The sequence below is a fragment of the Dermacentor silvarum genome, chromosome 11, assembly GCF_013339745.2.
Source record: "Dermacentor silvarum isolate Dsil-2018 chromosome 11, BIME_Dsil_1.4, whole genome shotgun sequence".
Lineage (NCBI taxonomy): Eukaryota > Metazoa > Arthropoda > Arachnida > Ixodida > Ixodidae > Dermacentor > Dermacentor silvarum.
In genome coordinates, this window is record NC_051164.1 from 16,495,896 (window position 1) to 16,521,800 (window position 25,905).

General features: G+C 49.7%; 1 protein-coding gene across 1 annotated transcript; it reads right to left on the bottom strand.

Annotated features, from left to right (window-relative positions):
• Window positions 1-25,790, bottom strand: LOC125941588 (uncharacterized). Its single transcript, XM_049659166.1, has 3 exons — window positions 25,692-25,790; window positions 15,900-17,776; window positions 1-969 (listed from the first exon to the last, which is right to left on the bottom strand). The coding sequence occupies exons 2-3, from the start codon at window positions 17,753-17,755 to the stop codon at window positions 660-662; spliced, it is 2,166 nt and encodes a 721-aa protein (XP_049515123.1). The 5' UTR covers window positions 17,756-17,776; window positions 25,692-25,790; the 3' UTR covers window positions 1-659.
• Window positions 25,791-25,905: the final 115 nt, after the last annotated feature.

Sequence of the window (25,905 nt, forward strand, 5' to 3'; positions counted from 1 at the left end):
TTCACACAAGCGTTTACAGATTTCGCATGTATTCCATTTAATGATTGTTCCTTGGTCACCATGAAACAAATGAATATGCTGGAGTTCACAAAAAAAAACAAATTATATAGACCCAACGTACACATCAGAATCCATAAAACAATATGCTCCCCCTGTATATTACAGAAGTGAACAAGTGGTGTAACATAAGCAGGAGTCGATGAATTTAAACACATACATCTCCAAACAGGCAACATAAAATTGACTGACAACCTAGATTTCAGAAAGGACACATGTTAAGTAAAAGAAAGGCACTCTGGTAGCAGATAAATCACGTCCTCGCTTATTATGGAGGTCCACATGGTTCAAAATCCCACGCGAACGCACGCAGCCCGCTCAAATCGACCACATCCGCGACCACATCTGCCACGTTCATGTCAGAACACACTTGGTGGACGTCTTGAGGTACGCCTGCACCTTTTGTACGGTGGCCTTAAGAGACATAGGCATCTCAAATAGTCCATCACATCGCGGTGAAGTAATTGCAGCTAGCCAGCAACTGCTCCGACTCGTGGGGAAACGACGTCCCGTAACGCCGCGTGTTTGCACACCAGCGCCACCTCTCGGGGCCAGGTGCGAATTGCGAAGGCCGTGGTAACTCTTGAGCATGCGCTGTGACATCACTGCCTCGAAGACGCCGGCTCGGCGGGCTCCCTGACGTCGTCGAGCATCAGGTAGCGACGGACCACCCTCCAGCAGTCTTCGTTGAGGGTGTCCAGTCGAGGGCCGCCGTCGTCGCGGCTCGGGTGGCACACGACGCTGTTCCGGACGACGCGGGCGAGCCGCATGAAGTCGTGCAGGCCTTCCATGCTCCTCAGCCCACGTCGCACCGTGGCAGAGGCCTCGTCCACGCTGACGGACAGCTGCTCGGCGAATTCTTCAAGCAGTGCCTCATGGCGCCAGACCCGCTCCAAGGCAATGGCGCGGTGCCTGCAAGAAGTGAAACAGGCTTTTCCAGCGAGGCTGTCTATGACTAGGTTCCCGGGATTTCTTAGTGGCGTAACGTCGACAGAAAACAATGGTGGGCCGATCCCTGCGGCATTGCAGGGCATAACAATGGCTCATACCCCCTTAAGGCAAAGGCTACAGGCACTCGGCAAAGTGAAGCGAACAGGGGCGATATAACGTAAAATGATTCCAAACTGTTTTGATTACAATTTGTGCAATCAGCCTACATGATTGGTCAAAACATTTTCGGGCCACTCCCAACTTCGCCAGTCTGTCACGCGACGTCACGAAAACTGCGATAACTCCCCATCTGATATAACGTGTGAACACTGATTATGCATGATTAAACCGCACAAAAGAAATATAATTATTCCTCATTCGACGCCTTTTCACGATTAGACCTCTGCTATTGGTCCATTGTTTCCTGGCTATACACCCACTTCGCCTGTCTGTCACGCGACCTCACAAAACCGCGAAAACTCACCACGTCAAAGTGACGTGTACGCGAAAAAAAGGCATTAATATGCCGAACAAAACTGAGAAATTTTCTGAATAGCCACAGGCTGCCCGGTTCCGAAAGGAATAGAAGATGGCTGCCCGCCGATCGCTCAGGCCCTCGCTATTCGCACCTGCCGGTGAGCATGCATTTATTTGCGCATGATAAACCTTTTTGCGTGGCAGTAAAACGCTATCGAGCATTTTCGGCATGCATACGACATCGCTCTGCCAACTCTTCCTTGATGAGGATCCGTTTTAGCGGCATTATTATCCTTCCGTTGCACGCCGCCGCAATTTTCGACCAGCCACCGCAAGCTAAGTAAGGCGAAGCGGACCAATCGGAGAAGCCGGGACCACCCTCTTCATGCGGTTATCTATTTTCACTGTGCTGGCTCGGCCCCATCAAATACCTCTCCAATAGAGCGTGCTCCTCACCTCTTGTCAGCCAATTAGATAAGAAAAACCGCTGAGTGTAGACAATGTTATTGGTTTCGAAAGTGAACAAAGGTGACCTCCTATAAACGAGGAAAGTGTTTGATTGGCTTGTCCAGACAACGCTGCGGGTCCCCGCCCGATGCTTGCGTCGGTGGTTACGTAAATTTGACGTCAGGAGTTTGGAATCAAAAGCGTTTGGAATCATTTTACGTTATAGCGCCCCAGTGCATACATTCTTTGGAATCATTAATACAACGTACAGAAAAGCATATGTTTCAATAAAGAACAAGCACAAAACAACCGTCCGAATCACATAATTGATAAGGCACTCATGATAACAATGCGAAGCAGCCCGCATACGTTTCCCGGTAAAGATTACTGTCGCGCAATTGCGACGGGGGGAGTGACGTCCCTGGAGCCTTTCGTATATAAAATAACCGACTGCTTTCAATGTTTGTCGCTGCACTGCTATGGGCGGCGGCGTGCTGCCAAAATTACCAGTACTCCCGTTACTGCGATTACTCTAAAATAGCACTGCTGTTCTTACTATAAAGCTATAAAGCATTGCATACCCCCCTCAGAAGTTGTAGTGGTGGTTCTCACTAGCTTCGCGGGACCTCCGCTTTAGCAGTGCTGGGATGGCGAGTCAATTTTATTTGTTAAACACTCACGATGAGTACAGCAATAATCGTCCTTATAGTAATGATCAGCCTATATTTACGTCCACTGCCCCAGGACGAAGGCCTCTCCCAGCGATATCCAGTTATCCCTGTCTTGCGGTAGCCAAGTTCTGCCGGCTAATTTTCCAACTTTTTCATAGCATCTAATTCTCTGCCGTCCTTGACTGCGCTTCCCTTCTTTTGGAACCCATTCTGTAACTCTAGTTAGGCCAGGCACCCCTACGCATAACTCGACCAGCACTACAGTCCTACGACACCCTCCCTTCCTCCTCAGATACAATCTGTAATAAAGAACCTACAGCGAATAAAGAACCATATAACGTAAACTACAGCTCAAAATGCGCCTATAACAGCTAGAATTCAACAGTACAAGCTCTGACTCGCAACTAAAGGTTTCATTCCGAAAACAACGTTTACATTGTTAGACTTGTTTATGTTAGGATATACCCGTTGGTTCGCGATAAAAGCTTTAGTTGCGAATCAGCGCTTTTGTCGTCAGCTTACAATGCATTTCCGCGTACTTCGCGCCGTGTTTGACATCACGAAATCGCACCAACAATCCAGCTCCCAGACTTGACAAATAAATGATATCAAATAAATGATGACGAATGAACTGCTGCAAACAGACGGAGCCGGCGTCGATTCGAAATGTCTCATCGCATGGCGTACTGGGTGTCCAATTTTATGTCACAATTCTAAATGCCACGCCCGCATTTTGGGATGCAGTGTTAATATTCGAGACGCTGTACGAGCAACCCGAATTGCGCTGAACCGAGCCATCAGGTAACCCAGCTCCGTCCAAAATGAACAGGAGCGTTTGCAGAACTGCAGAGCAGGCCAGCCCGGATCCACGTACATCTAAATTTTCTAGAGCCACCGTGGCTATTTAGTGGCATTTTCCTTGCTCCGCTGAACACCATGGTCGTGGGATCAAATCCGGGCCGCGGCGGCCACATTTCGATGGGGGGCGAAATGCAAGAACGTCCGTGTACCGTGCATTGGGTGAACGTTAAAGAACCTGAGCTGGTCGAAATTAATCCGGAGTTTTTTTTTGCGCTACGACGTGCCTTATAATAATTTATTTGACTAATCATAGTATTTCACTATGGTGTGCCTCATAATGAGATCGTGTTCCTGGCACGCAAAACCCCAAAATTTCTTTTTTAAGATTGTATAGTTGGCGTCAGATGGTGCCCCAAACCCCCTCCCATTCCTGGAGCACTTAAAACTTAGCTCATACCTGTTTTCTAAAAGTAATACTATAGCGCCGTCGCCTGTTGGCGACATCTCGTTTATTTTCTATTTTCTTTCAGTCTGACGATTCGCCCTGAACTTCCCCAGTTCGCGCAGACCCTAGCAGCCTTATCTAGGGCACGTGAGGAGTGAGCAGCAACGTGCGTTCGTACCGTCTAATCGATGTCGCTGAGTAGGGACAGTTTCCTTTCATCAAGCAGTTGCCTACTGCTAGGTCGTCGCCATCTGCACCGAGGCTTCTGTGCGATGAAGAATGCACGCAGCTGCAAAGAGCACTAGACCAGGGGAGGCGATAAGCGCCTTCACGTCACATCCTAGAAACTGCTGAGGTTCGCCTGGTCTAGGACGGCATTGCGACGATTTTATCGCCCTTGGACTTTATACGGAACCTCACGGCGACGCCGACGGCAGAAATCCGGTTGAAGTGTCCATATAATTGCTATCGCAATAAAAGTCAATTAGCGGAATCAGCTCGCTGTCTGCGCGCTGCTGACAAGCAATGGTATCCGTGTTTCAAACTCCTATAAAAGCCGTGTCTTCATCGTCTGTGACTTCCTGCTCAATCGGTGACATTGAAAGGCAGTTGGCGTCAGAGTGTTGTCGTCCAGACTTGTCATATCGAATTCTTGAAGCCTTAGGCTCCAACATGCTAGTCGACCAGACGGATCCTTTAAGTTTGTCAGCCAGCAAAGGCAGTGATGATCGCTGACAACACTGTAGGGACGGCCATAGAGATACGGCAGAAACTTCATAACTGCCCATACCACCGCAAGACATTCCTTTTCTCTGGTTGAGTAATTAGAATCGGCACGTGAGAGCGTCCTGCTTGCGTATGCAATCACTCTCTAGGCTGAGTCTTGCCATGGCATGTGCACAGCGCCTATAGACTTACGTTGCTAGCGTCCGTATGTATCATGGTAGGAGCGTCCTCGTCAAAGTGAGCCAGTTCAGGAGGTGGTTGCAGGAACAGTCGGAGATCATTAAATGCTGCTTCTTGTTCTTCACCGCATACGAAGGCAACGTCTTCTCTTGTGAGGCGCGTTAACGGTGAAGCTATATGCAAAAAATTGGCAATAAATCTTCGCTAATACGTGCACAGACCTAGGAAACATCTCACTGCCTTCTTATCAGTTGGCCCTGGAAACATTGCGACAGCCGTAATCTTGTCGGGGTCGGGGCGGACACACTGACTCACAACATGACCTAGGAACGGAAGTTCCTCGAAAACAAAGTCATATTTTTCTGCTTTCAGTGTTGGGCCCCCGATCGCATCGTTTGTAAAACCGCCAGCAGCCGTCTGAGGTGTTCCTCGAACGTTTCCGAAAAAACTATGACATCATCGAGGTATACTAGACGTGTCTGCCACTTCAGGCCTGACAGAACCGTATACATGAGTCGCTGAAAAGTTGCTGGAGCTGAGCATAAACCAGAAGGCTGGACCTTGAATTCGTAAAGCCCGTCAGGCGTTACGAAAGCAATCTTCTCTGTCCCTCTCGTCGACCTCAATTTGCCAATAGCCACATTTTAGGCCCATCGACGAGAAATAGCGGGTATGCCTCAGCCTGTCGAGAGAATCGTTGATACGTGGTAATGGGTATACGTCTTTTTTTGTCACCTGGTTCAGCTTGCGGTAGTCTACACAAAAACGTAGACTGCCGTCTTTCTTCTTGGCCATCACTACTGGCGATGCTCATGGGCTTTTTGAGGGCTGGATAATGACGTCGAGCATTTTCTTAACTTGCTCTTGAATCGCTTCATGTTCTTTCGGTGCTGCACGGTACGGGTTTTGTCGGATTGGTCTCGATGTCTCCTCCGTGATAATCCGGTGCTTTGTCAGTGGCGTCTGACCGACTCTGTATGTCGACAAGAAGCAATCGTGAAACTGGTGCACCAGGTCCGCAAGGTGTTGCCTTTCCGCTGGTGATAAGCTTGCGCGCTTACGTCCAGAACAGGTAGCGGTGCCGAAGTGCCTTGCTGTTCCTGTTGTAATACAAAGCAGTCGTGGAATTCCACAACCTCATCGAGGTAAGCAACTGCTGCACCTTTCGCAATGTGTTGTCGTTCCTTGCTGAAGTTTGTCAGCAGTACTTCGGCTTGCCCATGCATTACTTTAGCGTGACTTCAGGGTGTGGCAACACCTTGAGGGAGCAAATGCGTAATTATTTGCTCGTCAAGACCTTCCATTGTACTCTGCGTCGCACCTGACTCAAACAAGAAGGCAAGATAACGGTGGTACGGTCACGTCGTCTATGATGCGCATGCGTTGTAGCCCTGCACTTCGGTCCACAGAAAAGGTTAGTATACCGTCTGGTATGTTGATGACGGCACCGTACTCGTGTAAGAAGTCTATACCTAAGATGACACCTTTGTAACAGCTGGGAAGAATAACAAAATTTGCGAAGAATGCCGAATCCCCTATGTTGATCCTTGCAGTACACATGCCAGTCGGTGTCAGTAGCTGGCCTCCGGCGCCTCTAATGTGCGGCCCCTTCCACTGCATTTTCACTTTGTGAAGCGTATCGCCAGTTTTTCACTCATTATTTCACTCAATATTATTGTCCACCAGCGCCGTCACGTCGGGGCCGTCAACTGATACAGTAATATCGGCGCTAACAATTTCGTCAGTCGTCAAAAATCATCCAGCTGTATCGGCTGCTCGTTCGACGGTAATTGGGATTTTCGGCAAAATGACGTGTGGCAACCTTCCCCCCTGAGGTCGTGGCCTTCAGTTTCCCCGGCGTGGGCGGGAAGATCTTCCTCGGACCACGTCGGTGGAACTGCGTCGTGCAGGTGGGATGTCCCGGAGAGGGGGAGCGCGACCGGAAACCGGGAGAATCGGCTCGCTAGCTCTTTGAATTCGCGTCGATGTTCGCTCGGCCGCCGTCGAAAGCACGACGAGAAGCAGTGGATGGAAATCCTTGGTACCCTGCGACGTGATAAGAGCAATGACGGCAGACGTGGCCCGCTTGCCCAAAGTGGAAGCACAAGGGCCTATCAGCTGTGCGCCAAATGTCGGTTCTGTGAAGCGGTGGTCGCGTCGGTTGCTCCCTATGGTACCAAGGCGATGCCGGTGATGACTGCGGCTACGACGGTGACTGGTGACACTGCGGCGTTGGCATCGGAGGTGGTGGTCGACGGACAACATCTGCGTAACTGAGCTGCCGCGTCTGGGGATTTGGCTCGGGAGCCGAAATGGCTTGCCTTATTTCTTGGCGCACAACTTCAGCCACCGACGCAGCTGTGCATTCACTTGGCGTGACAGTGAGCTCCTAAACTCTTCGAGCACAATTTCGCGTATCAGCCGGCACAAGGAAGCCTCGTTTGTGACCGTCACTGCTGCGGCGCTTGTCGGTCCACCGCTGGTCAAGCGATCATACTGGCGGCAGCGTAGATATAACGTGCGCTCACTTGGCTGCCGATTCCTTAAAGGGGCCGTGAAAAGATTTTGACGATTTAGTACAAACTTACTGAATCGTTAGAGTAGGTCCTTTTGATCATTAATTGACGCATCTAAGCGCTCCACGTAAAGCGTGTAATTTGTTATAAGGTTTTAAAATGGTACATCGCTACCGATCGCAGCACGCCAATCGGCTGAGTTTTCAGCCGCCCCTGACCAAGTGACTCGGTTTGACCATATCACGTCAGTAGGTCCAGCTATCTGATTGGCTGCGCAGGGTGCGTCATCGATAATTTTTCCAACATTATGGCGAACAAATGTTGTTCGTAATAGTTTAGATGTTGGTTAATTTGTTTCTATAAAAAGAAAGTAACAGAAAGAGAATGCACAAGGATGCGTATCACTACACTAAAAGCACTTCCGGCCCACAGCAAGTGTCGTCTGCTTGTGTTACAACGTGCTCCGTGTTGACGACAGCTGCGCTGGCGGCGCGGTCAGTGTTGGTCTCGTTCTTTCTTTTCGCGAGCACCATATGGTTCGCCCTTGTTGCGTTGTGGGCTGCAAACGTAGCGATCGGCGACATGTCAAGCTGCGACATCGTGCCCCGCTGCATGGCAGCAGACGAGCGGAGTGGCTGCAGTGCATCGGACTGTGTATCCAAACGGCGCCAGCATCTACGCGTTTGCGGCCGTCACTTCACGCCGAAGGATTACTACCACAATAGAGTTTAGCGTGTCCGGTATTCGGGTAAGCGCAAGTGTGATGAATGATTTACGTTTATTTTTACGTGATGAACGGAGGCGCAAACGTGAACTGCTTGCACGGTGCAGTTACCTGGCGGCACAAAGCTCAACCAAACAGAGCTGATGTAGCAGTAACCAAGTGTATTCTACTTTGCTGCTGGAGCAAATTTTCGGCAGGAGCGTAATCTTGAACACGTTGTCTTTTTATATGTTTAAAATGCTTTACACTTGGTTACAACAATATTAGCTCTGCATTTGGCTGGTTAAGCTCTGCGCCACCAGATGGCTTGACCGTGCATTCACGTACGTCTACGAAGCTCCTTCATCGCAGCAGTATGGAGGCGCTTTAGTTTATGCCTCTGCCTATCCGTCAAAACACCCAGCTTGCCTGTGGTTACCGGAATACCGGTAACCACAGGCACAGCGCACTCCACAGGCACCACAGTCGCAGCGCACCACAGTGCGCTGCGACCGAACGCTCGCAGCGCACGCTGCTTGATCGCTCTCGCTGGAGATCGTCCGCCAGGCGGCTAGCGGAGAGGTTGGAGAGCCTTCGCGCGCGGGCTCCAAGACAACCGCAAGTAGACGGCATCACGTCACAACATGACGTAGAGCCAGCGAAGGCGCAGCTTAGCCCCGATCACTCGGCGAACGAGTTGAGGAGGAAATGCATGGCTAGGGAGGAGGGTAACTTGTAATCGTTCGCAGCTCTCTTAATATGAGGCGCTTCACTTAAATCGTGACGCGAAAGTTTTACTGTAGCTGAACCCTACCCGTCTACAATATTTGTCCGAACCGTTTCAGGAACCCTTCAATAAATTCATCGACACTTGTCGGTGGTTTCCCCACTAGGCCAGCAAACGGCTTGAAAATTCATCGACACTTGTCGGTGGTTTCCGCACTAGGCCAGCAAACGGCTGCTCCTTTACGCCGCGTATGAGGTGGCTGAGTTTTTTTTTTTTTTTTTTTTTGTCTCGTACATATCGGTGTCTACACGAAGAAAAAGACGATTCAGGTCCTCTGCAAACATGGCGACAGTTTCATTCTGCTTTTGAATCCGTGATTCGAGAAGGCGCTATGCGTGGTCTCGCCTTTCTGTGCTCGCGAACGTATCGAGGAACTGGCGGCGGAACTCATCTCAGCTTGGCCAGTTTCCCTCACGATTTGCGAACCACGTGCGGGCTCCGTCTTCAAGAGAGAAATACACGAGGGATAGCTTCTGGCCAGCATGTCATTCATTATACTTGGCTACGCACTCGTACTCCCCAAGCCAGTCTTCTGCATTCTTGTAGGCGTTGGCGTGGAAGCTCACGGGAGATCGAGGAGTCAAAACAGTCACCTGAGCAGCGCCTCATTCAGCCATATCTTGGGCAGTCGTGGTCACAGACTGACTTCCTGGTAGGGGACCGAATTCTGGTCTTAGGCCTCGTAGGCGACGGTTGGCGCGGTGAACGGTTCGCTCAACGCGCGGAAATCGTCCCGAGCTGGATCTGCTGCTGAGAGGCGTCCCAAACATTTACCCAGCACCTGCACCAGTGTCAGGTTGCGCAAACAGCCGGAACTGGGACAACAGGTCAGGTCACTTTAATTAGACGAACTTAAAACCGATCAAGCGTGAATATCGCGTTTCCTTCCATGCCGCGCGAGATCTTTCTCGACGTGCCGCATATTGAATGTGGCAATATATATATATATATATATATATATATATATTGGGAGCGACCCATGACTAGCTCTTCTTCAGCTCTACACGTCATAATCACTTCTACAAATTTCTCATCTATATTTATCATCATCAGCCACACAGCTTGTACTACTTCGTCGTAGCTCGAGCTCGGCTGGCATAAACGGTTCCTTATAAGTGGTGGAAGGTGCTTTTCGTTCCGCGATACCTCTCGCCCTCGCCCTTCTCACTGGAGCTCCGCTCGGGTCGCCGCATATCACCTACTACCATGTCTGCTCAAGAGAATCTGAGCACGTCCGCTACTACCACCCCACCACAGTCTTCCCCATCCGTTGTGGCCATCCACAACCGCCACCGTGACCCACCAGTCTTCGGTGGTCTGCGGGGAGATGACGTCGAGGAATGGCCCCAAAACTATAACCTGGCCAGCGACTTCAATAAGTGGGATAACTCACAGAAGTTGCACAATGCGCTCTTCTACCTCACCGACGTCGCGAAAACCTGATTTTGGAACCATCAGCCTGATCTCCACGACTGGGAAACGTTCACGCAGCAACTTCGTCAGATCTTCGGTGCTTCCGCTGTTCGCACTGAGGTCGCGAAGAGGAAGCTCGGTGAGCGCGTCCAGTTCCCCGAGGAATCGTACACATCATACATTGAGGATGTGCTAGCTTTGTGGAAACGTCTCAACGACACCATGTCTCAGACCGGCCGCATATGGCATGTTATTAAAGGCATAAGCACCGTCACCTTTAGCGCATCTCGCCGCACAATATCCTGCCACCATCCAAGATGTAATAGCCACTTGCCAGCGCTTAGAGGAACTTCAATGTCTACGACTATGCACGGATGACACCTACCTTCGTCTGCCTTCAGCAGTAGAATTGAGCACGCTCATACGTGGTATCGTTCGGGGGGAACTTCACGGGCGGTGCTCATCCTGTGCGACAGAACCTGGCGTCGCCCCTTCCCCGACCGGCTTACGCGAGATAATGAAGCAAGAGATCGCCTCTGAGCCACGTCTAACGTGCTCCGACGGTCCCTGCGCTCGACAGGTGCCAACATATGCCGACGTTGCGGCTCTCCCTCCGGTCTAACTCTACCAACTGCCCACTATGTCCCTGTGGTTTCATTGTCGTCACCAGTGCGCGTACAGCCTTACCGCTCCGCTCCACTTCCTGCTCGACCGATTTGCTACTCCTGTGGCTATCGCGGGCATATCTCCCGGTTCTGTTGAAGGCGTCAACAGGATGAGCAACGTGGTACACCCGAAGACCAAACAGGCGTCCGTCCAGCAACGGGCTACCAGAGAACCTCTTACCGCTCTTCATTTCACTGATCACCCTCTCCTCCGTACCCTTCCAACACGCCTCTCAATTCTCGAGACTCTTGCCGCAGGTCGCCTTCTCCACATCGCCGTTCTGTATCACCTCTCCGAGCTGCTTCTCATGTCTCCAACGCCAACTCGGAAAACTCTCCTACGCAGTTTTAGGAGGGGAAACTGCATTCACCGGACAGCCTACAATTCCTCCAGAGTGACCGTCGAACTTGCTGTCAGTGTTTGCGGAAGGTGTGCCCGTCGAAGCTCTAATTGACACAGGTGCCGGCATTTCGATTATTCGGGCAGACTTTTGTTCCCGCCTCCGGAAAGTTCGTCCCATCGCGCAATGTACTGTTCGAGTATTCATTGGCGGAATACGTCATCACATTGTTTTTGCTGTGTTTCCCGAGTGTTCCCATGAAGTTATTTTAGGATGGGACTTCTTGTCTTCGGCGTCCGCTTCTATCTCTTGTCGTGAGCGACTAGTACACCTGAATGCCACCGGTTAATCTCTTCCTGATTATGAAGAACGCATGCGCCTCGTCACCTCCTCCGATTATGTTCTGTGGCCATCTAGAGCAGAAATTATAAGTGTCAATTCCAGTGATATTCGGGATGGCGACGTTGTCATTCTTCGGTACGGTCATACGCTATCTAGAGGAATTCTTATTACTCCTTGCCTTGTTCGCTTGTCTCGTGGCTCTGCATTCCTCACCGCGTTAAACCAAACTACCGAACTTCGACTGCTACCCCGTGGATCAAGTGTCACTTGCGCTGTTGATGCGCAGCCTAATGCAGTTGTTGCCATTTTGCCTGTGCTGCCAGAGTCAACGTCGTCGCCACTCACCGCTTCTTCCACACCACTGTCGGCAACCCCTGACCTGACCGCTGCCCAGGGTCGCGATCTGCTCGCACTATTATAAAAAGACCGTTCCTTGTTCGACATCAATTCGCCAGCCATCGGTATGACGGCTGCTGCGACTCATCGCATGCACACTGACGGCTCTCGCATTGTTCACCGGCGGCCATATGGCGTGTCTCATAAAGAGCGCCAAATCATCGAGGAAAATGTATCAGACATGCTTCGACGGAATATCCTATGAGTCTATGACCTTCCTCGAGCCCCTGGTCCTCTCCAGTTGTTCTAGTACAGAACAAAGACGGTTCAGTGCGTTTTTGTGTCGATTACCGAGCCCTGAACAAAATTACGCGCAAGGATGTTTACCCTTTGCCACGGATCTACGACGCACTAGATTCTTTACAGGGTGCCGAATATTTTTCTAGTCTTGAACTTAGATCCGGCTACTGGCAAATACCGGTGTCAGAGTCTGACAAGGATGAAACCACTTCTGCCACCTCAGATGGGCTATACGAGTTTAATGTGATGCCCTTTGGAATATGCAATGGGCCTGCCTGCCACCTTCGAACGCATGATAGATAGTGTCCTGCGCGGTTTAAAATGGAAGACCTGTCGTTGCTATCTCGACGGCATCGTAGTGTTTTCAACCACGTTCCCAGAACACCTGCAGCGTCTTGAACAAGTGCTAACCTGCCGTCGCAAACGCTGGCCTACACCTCAACACGAAGAAATGTACTTTCGCAGGCAAGACTATCAAAGTTCTGGGACACTTAGTCTGCAATGAAGGCATTCGACCGGACCCTGAGAAACTATCCACCGTCCTTGAGTTTCCTCGTCCTCTGCGCCAGAAAGACCTGCGGAGTTTCCTCGGACTGGCTTCCTACTTCCGGCGCTTGAAATGCAACTTCGCTGAGCTTGCGTCTTCGCTCCATCAACTCCTCTCAAATAACACGAGGTTCGTTTGGTCCGCCGAATGTGAAAGTGCCTTTTTGACACTCAAGAAGGCCCTGACGTCCGCCCTGGTACTGTGTCACTTCGACCAAAATGGCAGCTACTATAATTCACGCTGACGCCAGTAGTCATGGTCTCGGTGCTGTTCTCCTGCAACGTGACACCTCCTCGCGTGAACGAGTCGTTGCTTGCGCCAGTCGGACGCTGACTGCTGCCGAAAAAAATTACACCATCACCGAACAAGAGTGTCTTGCTGTTGTTTGGGCAGTGCAAACGTTTCGGCCATACCTCCACGGCCGCCACTTACACAGTCGTCACCGACCATAACGCACTGTGCTGGTTATGGTCGTTAAAGAACCTATCGGGTCGCCTTGGTCGCTAGGTGATCCGATGTTACCCACCGGTCTGGAAAGAGTCACCAAAATGCAGATTCTCTATATCGTTGCCTTTTGCGGAGCAATAATGACTCAGCATCGCCTAATCGTAACCAACAGCCCGAGCCCACTTCATAACCCTTGTCCGTCTCATCGCTCGATTGGCTGAGACCTAATCACCCATCTGTCCTTGTTTCCCACCAACGTGCCGACCCATACTGCCGAACTATTCTCGACCGCATGCAAAATTCTGCTGCACCTCCGAACACCCGACTCCGTCGACAACTTAACAATTTAAGCTTCACGATGGGGCTTTATATCGCTATATTTACCACGTCGATGGCAACAAGTGGGTACCCATCATACCACGTTCTCTGCAACGTGAGGTGCTTGAAGCCTTTCATGATGATCCGATGGCAGGTCATCTCGGATACCACAAGACATACGACAGAACACGAAGTCGGTGCTCTTGGCCTGGCCTCTCTTCTGCCGTAGCCAGGTACGTCGCATCATGCGTTCTTTGTCAACGCCGCAAACGATCTATGACTCCTCCTTCTGGTCTTTTGCAACCTCTTCCTTGTCCCGCTTTGTACTTCGAGGTCGTCGGAATAGACTTGTACGGTCCTCTTCCCAAGACCTTCAATGGCAATCGCTGGATTGTTACGGCCGTAGACCATCTCACACGCTACGCCGAGACAGCCTGTATACAATCCGTGAGTGCCGCTGAAGTCGCCGATTTCTTTCTACGCAACATCCTCTTACGTCACGGAGCTCCGCGCGTTCTCCTCAGCGGCCGCGGCAAAGCCTTCCTCTCGCCTCTTCTTACCGAAGTTCTGCGCGCCTCAAACATCGTTCACAAGACTACTTCGAGTTACCACCCGCAGACCAACGGCTTGACAGAGCGTTTTCATCGTACTCTATCGGATATGATTGCAATGTACATCAGCACCGACCGCACCAACTGGGATGCAAGCGTACCATTTGTGAAATTTGCTTACAATACGGCTGTGCAACACACCACCGGATTTTCTCCATTTTTCATCGTCTATGTCCACTCACCTAATTTCGTTCTGGACGTCTCGTTCCTTACTGCTCCCATATCCTCAGCAACGCCAGGCTTCTCAGAACAATTTTTGTCTCGCCTCGAAGCCTGCCGTCATGGATCCCGCATCAACACCGACATCGCTCAGGATGTTTGCAAGCATCGCTACGACTCGACTCACCGTGTTGTCACTTTTTCCCCTGGTGACGAAGTGCTTCTATGGGCTCCTGTGCGCGTTCCGGGTTTATGCGAAAAATTCGCCAGTCATGTTATTGGGCCCTACACGTTTATTGAGCAGACATCTCGGGTTAATTACCGCGTGTCGTCCCTTAGAATTTCTTCCGACCGGGGTTGCCGTGGTACAGAAATTTTGCATGTATCACGCTTAAAACCGTACACTCGCCGCATTTCATCAATTCCACGCGACCAGGCGGCCGCTTCCAGCGCGGGAAGGCGACCCATGACTGACTCTTATTCATCGCTACACATCATCATCACGTTTACAAATTCCTAATCTGTAATGATCACCATCAGCTACACAGCTTGTTCTTCGTCGAAGCTCGAGCTCGGCTGGAATAAACGGTTCCTTCTATATATATATATATATATATATATATATATATATATATATATATATATAAATAATTTGTTCGTTTATTTATTTAGTTATTTAACTGTTATTTCATGGCGACCTTGTGTAGTGAACGGTTAAGAGTTGCGCTTATCCCGTGTCCGTCCACTTTTTGTTTCGTGCCGTGTTTGTCCTTCTGGCACATTATTATGTCAATTATGGGCCAGCTAGGCCCTCAGCAAGTTGATTTGGGCATTTTATCGACTGATGCTCAAAACAGGTGTTCTAGAATCGGTGGCCTACAGTCAATGGGGAAAACGCACATGTAAGTCCACGACCTCCGCTCTGGAGGATGTGTTCCAACAATCCGCGGAGTCCACCATTTTGAACCGTCACGCACCACCCAATGGCTTGCGGAGCACAATTTCATGTTCACAGCGAAGACAAAATATTACACAAGTGACATTTATAGCTTGAGCCTACAAACGCGTGTCATTGATCTACTGTGCCTCTAGCCATCCTTATGGTTTTTGATTCGTCGCGTCTGGAACAATAAATAACCACATGGTGAACGTAGAAAATGTAACATTTGTTGCTTGCTCTCCATCCAATCCAGCAATCCAGACTTCGAAGTTTCTAGCCCACTTCGACCCGAAAGAACCATTGAGATTGGAATGTGACGCGTCGGCAGTAGGAGTTGGTGCAGTTCTCTCTCACCGGGTAAATGGAATTTACAACCCCATAAGGATTCCGTTCCAGAACGTTAAACCAAGCAGTGAAACTGTGAAACAGTGCATGCAAGACAATAGCCTACAAACCGCCTAATGCGCCCATTTTATCGCAAGAGGTTTTCCATGTGAGACGTCAATTCAGACTTTCGTGTAATAATGTTGGGAAAGTTTGGCTAAACTGCACTCTTAATATTCGCGCGTATCAAGCGTTTAAAAACAAGAGGCTCCATTCCAGTACTAATGAAACCTAGGACATGTTTCTACTTACTACTCTACGATGTAATTATCTTCAACTGGCACAAACTACTACTACTAACAACGTTACGCGCATGGTTGAACGACGCTCTGTAGAAGTAAGCACTATGCACTCACCTGTCGAGTGCACGTCCTCTGGCGAACTGCGCGGCGCGCGCCACCAGGCCACAGTTTCGACGCGCCGTGTCCCGAACTTTGAAGCCGTCCCGCGCTGATTGCGTGCCGAGTTCTCCGCTCGTGGTGACGCGGACTAAGTTGTAGTTGTGCGCGATGTCCTCGGAGAAACGGCGAAGGAAGGCGCCGACTACGCCGGACAGTTCAGCGCTGAAACGGACCCTGCGTATGTTGCGGCTAGAGCCGATCACTTGAGCGAGACGCTGGACTTGGTGGGGCTGGAGCACGTCTCCCACGCCGTCTTCCTCGTCGCTGTGGACCGAGTGGGTGTCCACGTGCACGCCCAGCTCTTTGATGCTCGTGTTGCGAGCGAGCGATTCCGCTATCTCAGTCCACGACGTGTTCGTATCACGCTCCGTGTCACCGTCTACCGAGCATAGAGTCAGCCGCAGCTTCCGGAGCGACGTGGCAGCTCCGATGTACGCGGCGATGGCTGACACTTCGGCCACGTCCCCCATCCTGATGCTAAAGCTTATGGAGGTAATGTGCGTGAATGCCAGCAACACGCTCGAAAGCCGTCCCGCAATGTTGTCGAAGCAGAGCATGTCCACGTCCGAGAACGCCTTCGAGTAGATCAAGTCCCAGTCGTGGTACACGTAGTAGGTTCCCAGCGAGACCTTCTGTTCGGCTCCGCTCTCCTTGAGAGCATTGCACAAGGCTCGCAGGTGGTGGTGAGAGGCGGTGTGCACGAAAATGATCAACTTTTTCAGACTCGGCTTCCTTGAGACAGTCCATAAGAAATCGACCCACTGCGCCGAGTTCCAGATGGAGGACGGAAGGCTGAGTTCCTCCAGCGTCTCGTTGGTGGACAGTGGCGCGTACCAGAAATTGCAAGCTGTGCTCGGCTGCAGGAATAAAGATGGCAGTAAGCCCACTACATTGAAGCTCCGTATGACTCTATTTCCTGTGAAAATCCTCGCTGCCAATTCGGCGTTCTCCTGGTTAAACTGAACGTTGATCAGCGTGACGTTCTTTATCGTCTTGTTTACCAGGAGACCCTCGGCCATCCAGTTGAAGCAGTTTCGCCTGCTGGCCTCGCCTGCCGCTATGCTTAGCGTTGACAGCGAGGTGGTGTCTCTCAGGTACTGCGCGAATTCGCCTCGTCCGGCTTCGCATATGACGGAACCGTGCACTGACAGCTCTTTTAGGGTGGAGTTTCCTTTAAGAGCGGCGACGAATGGTTTGGCCATGCTGCGTGACATGTATAACTCGTCAATCTTGAGGGTCGTCAGTGATGTGCAGAAGCGAACAACCGCCGACATAGCTGATGACACGTCGTCGCGTACCCCCTGGGCTAGACATTTCAATTCTTCCAGATGCTTCAAGGAACGGAAGACTTCGTCGAGGTCCTGCTTGACAACAGACCATCGGAAGTCGATATTCAGTAGCCTAGTCGAAGGGTTGCATTTGAGGGCGTCGCAAATAAGCGGTTCATGAGAGGTGAAGACGCGGGGGTTAATGTGAACGTGTAGCACGCACGAGTGCGTCTTGAGCAACCGGTGAACCAGCGCAACCGCTTGGTTGACGATCTTTTCCGAGCCGCGCGGTATGCATGGGTTGTTCACTGCCAAGCTCGCGAGCGAAAGCTGCCCGCAGGGTGCGGACAGTTCCCGCAGTTCTAGTTTCGCGTGAAAGAGTAACTCGTTCAACGTCGAAAGGTTGGCCACAATCTGGCATGTGCTGTCGGGCGTGGCGGTACAGGGCGGCAGCTGTTCTAAGGTTGCACTCGTGAAAGGAACTGGCGTCGTGTCTCCTCGTTCAGCCAGGACGGGGTCGAAGACAGGTGCTCTAGCTGCCATCTTTCACTCCGGTGATGAGTCCTGCGTTCAAATGGTTTTTAAATGCAAAGCATTTCTTGGCCAACATTTGCCACTTTGACAGTATCTATCTATCTATCTATCTATCTATCTATCTATCTATCTATCTATCTATCTATCTATCTATCTATCTATCTATCTATCTATCTTTCTATCTATCTATCTAGCCACCTATGTCTTGGTGCTCGTATGGTCGTATCGTTAACTTGGTATTTACCAAAATTGGCATACTATGACAAGAGTGTATGACGAACATAAATGATAGGACATGACATGAATATCATGACGTGTGTGTCATGTAGGTCATGAAACAGTTGCCGACGTCTTGGTGCTATCATGGTCGTTTCGTTAACTCATTACGTACCAAAATTGACATAGTATGACAACAATGTATGACAAACACAAATGATAGGTCATGACATGAATGCCATGAAATGCATGTCTGGTAGGTCATAAAACAGCGAAAAAACATCAACACTCAAAAACCACTGAAATGGGTTCGGACGTGGGTACTGAGCGAACGCAACCCTAAATGATGATGCTAGTCATAGTCATGAGGATGACACAGCAAAAATGACAATGACTCAGCGAAAAAAGATTATCACTGAAAAGCCACTCAAATTGTTTCTGACGTGGGTACTAAGTGAAGGAAACACTAAAGTATAATGCTAGAAGTCATAGTCATGAGCATAACTCACCAAAAATGACAATGACTCAGCAAAAAAAGATTAACACTCAAGAACCATTGATATGGGTTCTGACGTGGGTATTAAGTGAAGGAAACCCTAAAAGATGATGCTAGAAGTCATAGTCATGAGCATGACTCTGCAAAAATGACAATGACTCAGCAAAAAAAAAAAGAACACTCAGAAACCACCCAAATGGGTTCTGACGTGGGTACCAGGTGAAAGCAACACTAGAGGATGATGCTAGAAGTCATTGTTATGAGCATGACTCAGCAAAAATGACAATGACTCAGCGAAAAAAAGATTAACACTCAAGAACCACGGAACTGGGTTCTGACGTGAGTACTAAGTGAAGGAAACACTAAAGGGAGGTGGTAAAAGCCATAGTCATGACCACGACTCAGCAAAAATGACAATGACTCAGCGAAAGAACATTAACACTCAAACACCAATTGAATGGGCTCGGATGTGGTACTAAGTGAAGGAAAAGGCTAACGGTCAATGGTTGAAGTCATAGTCATGAGCATGGCTAAGGCTTTCGCCTTAAGGTCCCGTAGGCGTTGCCAAAGGGACTCCTGAGGACTCATAACGTGAATGTCATGACATGCGTGTCATGTAGGTCATGAAAAAGCCGCCTACGTCTTGGTGCTCTCATGGTCGTTTCGTTAACTTGGTAGGCTGCCTCTCCGCACACTGCTTCGCATAGCATCGATTCCCACAGGAAGTGGGATCTGCCGGCTTTTTTTTCTAGCGACATTCATTAGACAGAGAAGCGACAGAATATTATTTTTTTCATCAGAATGTGGGGCCGCACGGAGCTTAGAGATGCGCTAAGCAAAATTAATAATTTGCGGCAGCTGACTGCACTTTTTGCAATACCAAAACATCCCCTCTTACCGTAATACAAGGCTTGGTAAGATAGAGAAGAAAAACTTCGCAGTACGCCAATATAAGTAACTGGTACATCTAAGACAGCCAGCAAAGACAATACGTACAAACTCCTAGCTTACCTCCTACGTGAATCCAATAAAACGCGACGTTAAACAAAGAATTAAGAAACAAACTTGCTCTTACTGGCCCGAGATAAAAACTTCCCCTAACAGGCTTCGCTGTAAAACGCAAAAACCAAAGATATGGTTGGTCGACGCCTCTCTACGCTTGGCCTACTAGCTCGGCGTGACGGCATTGGTTTCGGCAGCGTCATTACAGGTCTAGTTAGGTATTCCTGTTATTCGGTAAAAATGCGAAACCGGACTGCATCACATTATGACGAACCTGGAGACAGGAGAACTCGTCTCTCAAGTACCAAGCATCGAGACCTCTGCCAAAGCTGCCCAAATACGAGAAAGTACGCTGAAATCCCCCGACTCCGCACCGACTTGCCACCGTTGAGGTTTCGGCACGAAAGTCGTTAAATGGAAAATCTGAACCCACTTTTGTGCAGTAATAAGTTAATGACCAGCCATTTACCACCAAAATAACGTAACGTGACCTTAAGACCAGTTTATCACTATCGTGAGTGCGCACAAGATACAGGTTTTCGGTCCAGTAGAACGTTTCATAATGAAGTCGTCCAACTGCAATGGCACTGGTCAATATCTAGTGACGATATCTAATGGAACCACTACGACTGCATGACCGCAGAGGCATGGCGATGACGTCATGATGGCGATGGTGTGACGACGATAGCGTGGCGAAGGCATGATTACGAAGGCAGTATGACGACAACGGAATGAGGACAGTTGGACGACGATGCTGGAATGACGATGTCGGAACGACCAATGAGCCGTGACCTCGGCGGCGTGACGCCAAACGGTATGTCGACAAAAACACGACGATGATTTAGCGATTGACCGACCGACCCAGACTAAGCCATGGGGTGGTAGGGAGAAAAAAAACTTCGCTTGGCGGGCTCCCCCCACTCGGCCGAAATGTTAGCAGTGGCGATAGCCCTAGCTCACACGGAGCGTTCGGAAAGGGACTCAGTCGTGGTCACTGACTCCCAGGAGGCGTGTTGCATGTTTCTCAAGGGGCACGTGGCTGCGTCTAGCCTCGCGAAAATTCCCCAAATCGTTCAACCACCGCCATCACCTACTCTGGTGCCCGGGACACGCCGCGGTTCAGGGGAATGAACAGGCTAACGCTTTAGCTCGACGGTCTACTAACCGAGCGATGGCGTCCTCTACGAGTCCCAATCCCTCACACTATCCCTCACAAAATACCATCAATTTAAATGTAAAAGACATCCTTGCTCATCAGCGCGAAGTTTGTATACCCGCCGCCTCACCCACAACTTAGCGGAGAAGACGCCACCGATTGGCGCAAAATACAGACTGGGGTATTCCCCTATCTAAAAATGCTAAACGCCATGTATCCCACTCGCTATAGGGCAAAGTGTCCTTTGTGCGGTGGCATACCCACCCTAATACATGTGACCTGGGAGTGCACTAAGCATCCTCATAGGCCAGCTAACAATATCACAATGGAGCAATCGGAGGTACAGCTCGCCCGTTCCGACTGGGCAGGACAAAAGTCCTTAATTAGCCAGGTCAGGCAGGCGGCAGAGGCCAGTGGGGCCCTGGACTGAGGGGCTTCGACCACCGCTGCCTAAAATGCTTTCCTGTCAAATGAAATAAAGTTTCTTCGCTTTAAAATCTCGTTCTGGTTGCCTAAGGTTTAAGATGACCATGTAGACCGAAATAACTGGCGTCATTACTCATTCAATTTAGCCCATTACGTATACGACACTGCAAAGCGCTCCTCTACGTCCAAGATCTCTGTGACGTAGAAGTGTGGCGTAAAATGAAGTTCCCGTCGCGCCTCCCTATAGACGACGATCTTATTCCAATAGACACTTTGCGCAACTCCCGATTGATTGAGTCAATTCAGCAGCAGGCGGCGATGACCGAATATTTTGGCACCCGGTGTAACGAAGCATCATTTTGCGCCCTGCTACGTCACAGGTGGATTTGCGCCACGATTCTCTCTTCGCATTCAAGTTAAATTTAACGAATAATTTTACACCATTTATGTCTGCCTACATGGTCATTTTGAAATGTAGAAACACGGAATTAATTTTTTGACGTTGTCCTTCAACTTTCCTGTGTATAAATGTATGTGCCGTAAAGTTTCCAGCTAAGAAGTAAATTAATGTAATTGGTTTGTTTAGCGAATACATTTATTTCGCTTTCGATGTCCTTCCTGGCTAGTATAATTCATATGCACTGATGTGGTTCGAGTAAATTTTGTACTTTTTTTCCTTTGTCATTGGAAGTTAAAAAAGAACACGCACTGCATCTATTTTTATAGATAATTTTATTTTAATCGCTGGACACCGCTGAAAGTTCGCGTGAAAGGAAATATGTTTGACAGCGAAGCCGTTCTAGCTAACCGTAAAATGTGGCGCCTGCTGTCGCGAAACCTCGCCGAACTATGACGTCACTGCGTTGCCTAGCAACCACCTCGCGGAGCTGGCGTGTGCCACGCCTCCTATGCGTGCCGTGCACATGTTGCCTTGACATGGGACGTTAAGGAGAGGACAGAAGAGCATGGGCGCGGCGCGCGCAATGATCGGGAGAGGGAAAGAGAAAATGAGAGCGCGATAGATAAAGAAATTGTAGCAGTATCAACGACGCAACGAGTTGAGCTGCTGCCGACCCCGCCCACGTTGCCTAGCCGCGCATGCGCCGAAGCAGTAGCGATGACGTCACCTCGCGTTGCCTAGTAACCGCCGGCGCAGGTACGCGCTCGCTTCGCCCGACTCAGACATGGCTCGTGCCTGCCTGCCTGCCTGCCTGCGTTTGTATCATGCCAGGAACGCTGTCGCTCGTGCGCGCCGACGCGTCCAGCCCTAGTCACGCGAAATGTCGCGAAAGGGAAGGTACCTCCGAAAATGATCGCTCGAGAATACCTTCGCTACATGCGTAGTTAAGTTAAACCAAGTTAAGACCTAGCACCAGCCAAGTTAATAGCAAGCAGTAGCAGCCAGTAAGACTTGAGGATTGACACTTTCGCGGTGCCTAAGCTTTGGACGACCGAGTGCAAACTTGTGCGCTTTTATTGTTCTTTTAACAGAAACGAAAAAATTGCGCACACCAACGCATTCATATCACGTATAACTTTATGAGATGGGAGACATAACCACGTAACCACAAAACGTGCGTACTGAAACACTTTGAAAGCCATACTATTGTCAAAGCCTCTACATCAACGTGCTACATGCACTGCGCCCGACAGAAAACACTAATATATAGGCGTGCCCGCTAAAACCAGACTCCCCAAATGAACCGTGTGTACGAGCTAACGTCAGCAAAAAAAAAAAAAAAAAAAAAAAAAAGCTGTGGCTCCAATCCACGCTGTGAAACTGTAAACGACACCCACAACGACTACCCATTGTGACGTCACTTGAATTCACACACGTGGCTCTACAAAGAGTGAAACCAGAGACACGTGAAATGTACTTATCCACACCCTTTATTACTTGACAACGACATTATATTCACGCTGTTCTTCTGGAGTCCTTACGTTCCGTGGTCTACCCATGGTAGCCTAGAATGAACTGAATGAGTTGCTAGACTGTGGTGACGTCACTACGTGATTTCTATGCTGTGGGGTACTTTTCCACTCGTAGTAGCTTACCCAACCGTAACCTACCGGGATACACATGCGGGAGAAGGAACGTGCTTCGCATTATTCGCAGACGTCATAAGCAAACACACGAGGGTTTTGAATCATGTCAACCCCTTTCTAATCAACTGCAAACCTAATCTACCGGAACGCGTCGGAGGGTGTTCCCATTGTTCATACGCGCCTTATCATCCATCATGTGGTTTTGATGCTTGTTTTGAGGTTTTTCTTTTGAAAACAAGCGCTGAGCTATATCCTGTATGCCTGATTTCAAAGGACATATCTGTTTGTATTCAATTTATAGCCTGGTGTTTCTTGCTTACGCCAACAACACGAACGTTTCCTTGGCTGGTAGAGGTATACAGTTTCTCTGTAAAAACAAAAGAACACCGCGCAAGATACAATTATAAGACCGAGGCTGTTTGGTCGTAAGAGGTCTCGCGACCGAAAACGATAGGTCTTGAAATCGTATCTTACGCCGTGTATTTTTAAATATTTTGTTTCTCGTTGAACAGTTTGGATAAATTTAGCTGACACGCTATACACTGCGTTGCTACATGACAGCCCGGCCAGTCGGCTACTTTCACACCTATATCATGCAACGCTATGGAGGCTAGTAAGAGTTGCGATAGCTGCCGCGCTCGCAGTAAGTAATATATTTTGGTGTTTATCTTGGGAAATTATGCGAAACTGGTACGGAATCCACAAAGCTCGTAAGTGTTTTTCGCGATTGGCTGATCACCTTCGATAATAATGTGTCCCTCATAAGGATTGGCTGGAAACCTCCTCTTGCAAACAATTTCAGAGTAAGAGCATTTTGTACCAAAATCTCCGCCTGCATTCCACCCTGTGAAAGTGGACGGACAGCGGAGCTGGTGGGGAGGTTAGTCAAAAATCACCAGCCCAACTGACACAAGCACCACCACCACCACCACCACAAGCGACGTGCACGTCACAAGCGCCCGCTCGTGTGCGGAAGTGCAGCATGCATCCCCATTCAAGGCCGTCCTCAAAACGCGAGTGCCTTATTGAACTAATTGAATTTCTCAAAGTAAAATGTGTGAGAAAATTTGCAAATTACGGCTTACGCACAACCTACATATACAATAGCACTGGATTCTAATTAGAGTATACGAGAAAACATAATTACTTTACGCGGAAAGTCAAACACAAACCCCTTTTCATGCTGCCGGTTTTTGGGTGAGCACTCTACGAAATATCTCAACCCACTAAAGCCTAACAGCTTGGCTGTAATACGGGACATGTTATTTATTTGGACTAAGTAATAAATGAAAACATGTGTCAATCCTTCAAAAATTAACAAGCTGCGCAATGCGGCTGATAATACGTTGTTTTACATCATTTTGTTTTTCGTTATCTTTTCCGGGTTTTTCCAAGGTGATTGAAAAAATTGTCGCAGTTTCACCCGAAAGGTGAAGCATCAATTGCGATAGCAAATTAGTAGAGGGCTATACGGAGTAAGGATAGCAGTTTTATCAGCTGTATAAACGTGAACATGCAGGAGCACCAGCAACGCGCAGAACTGTTGTCGACGCCGTCGGCGTTTTGCCCGCGTTCGCATCGAACGCGCGCGGCGTTGGTGACTGTTGCCGATGCCTCTGGGGGCGGCTCGGAGGTTTTCGACGAGATCAGAACGGGACAGTCGTCGAGCAGCGTCGGAAGTCTTTACCACCTTCTTGCTTCACAACGTGTTTATATAAATACGCATTTGGTGCCGCAGCGCGCGTCGCTCGCGCCCTTTCACTCGCACATTACAGCGTCCGGAGCGCGGCGACGATTTCATCGCCGTTGACGTCATACGGAAGGCGACGGCGACGCTGACGGCAGAAATCCGCTTCGGAGTGTCCATATAATTGCTATCGCAATTAAAAAAAAAACGTGTTTTGCATTAGCAGCCCGTCGCGGCAGCCTCACGAGCAAGACAGCGCACACTGGCTCGCGCGAGCATGTGTGACGGCGACACTTGACCACGAAACGCGGGCAGAGATATTTGATGACCGAACTTCTTGCGCATCAGGGCGTTTAGATGAACCTGACAGAAGCGGGTTGGATCGGCTTGTCTTGCGGGAATTGGTCTGTGGAGTCAATGTAAACGCTAGTCGGTCGGTGCTCAACGGGCGTCGAGTCGGGTTGACCCAGCCCAACCCGTTTGCAGCGCGCATGCAAACCCGGACGGGTCGGGCCAGCCAGCGCCGAGACTTGCCCGGAACCACTATGGCGTCAGCGTTTTTATGCGGAGGCAGCGGGAATAGCATCGGGACAAGGCCAAGACAAGCACCGCGCAGTGCAGTCTATAATTGTAACCATAAGAGCCAGGAAATAGATCTGCTGCAGACGGCTGTTCGAACGCGTGTGGGCTCGAGGCTGCGTGCATGCCGCCCTCGTCCAGGCTCGTAGGAAGCGAATTTAACTTGAACGCGGTCACGTCGGGATCGGTCGGCCCGACTTCTGACTCTACTCGACCGAGTCGCGTTCACATAAACGTAGCCAGTGCAACGGGACATAGACAATTTAGAGCACCGTTTTACGGTAACGCTCAGCGCGAACGTGACCGCGTCCACAAAAGAGCATAATGTTTCACTCACCGAGCACGGCGCGTCCGTGGTAGCCGATGCGTTCTTGTCCCGCTGCACACGCCACGAGGATCCTTGTTCGAGACTGGCCGACGTACGAGCACGGCCGCTGGATAAAAAAAAAAAAAAAAAAAAAAAAAAAAAAAAAAAAAAAAAGGAGGTGCTGCCTACTGCGTCGCGTCGCCCAGCGTTCATAGATACTTGAACACTGGCGTCGCCGTCAATG

Excerpts from the sequence above, each read along its gene's own strand:
- LOC125941588 (XM_049659166.1), bottom strand. The coding sequence starts at position 17,755 with ATGGCAGCTAGAGCACCTGTCTTCGACCCCGTCCTGGCTGAACGAGGA. Across the intron at positions 970-15,899 it reads AGAGGACGTGCACTCGACAG|GCACCGCGCCATTGCCTTGG; the intron begins GTGAGTGCATAG and ends CACTTCTTGCAG.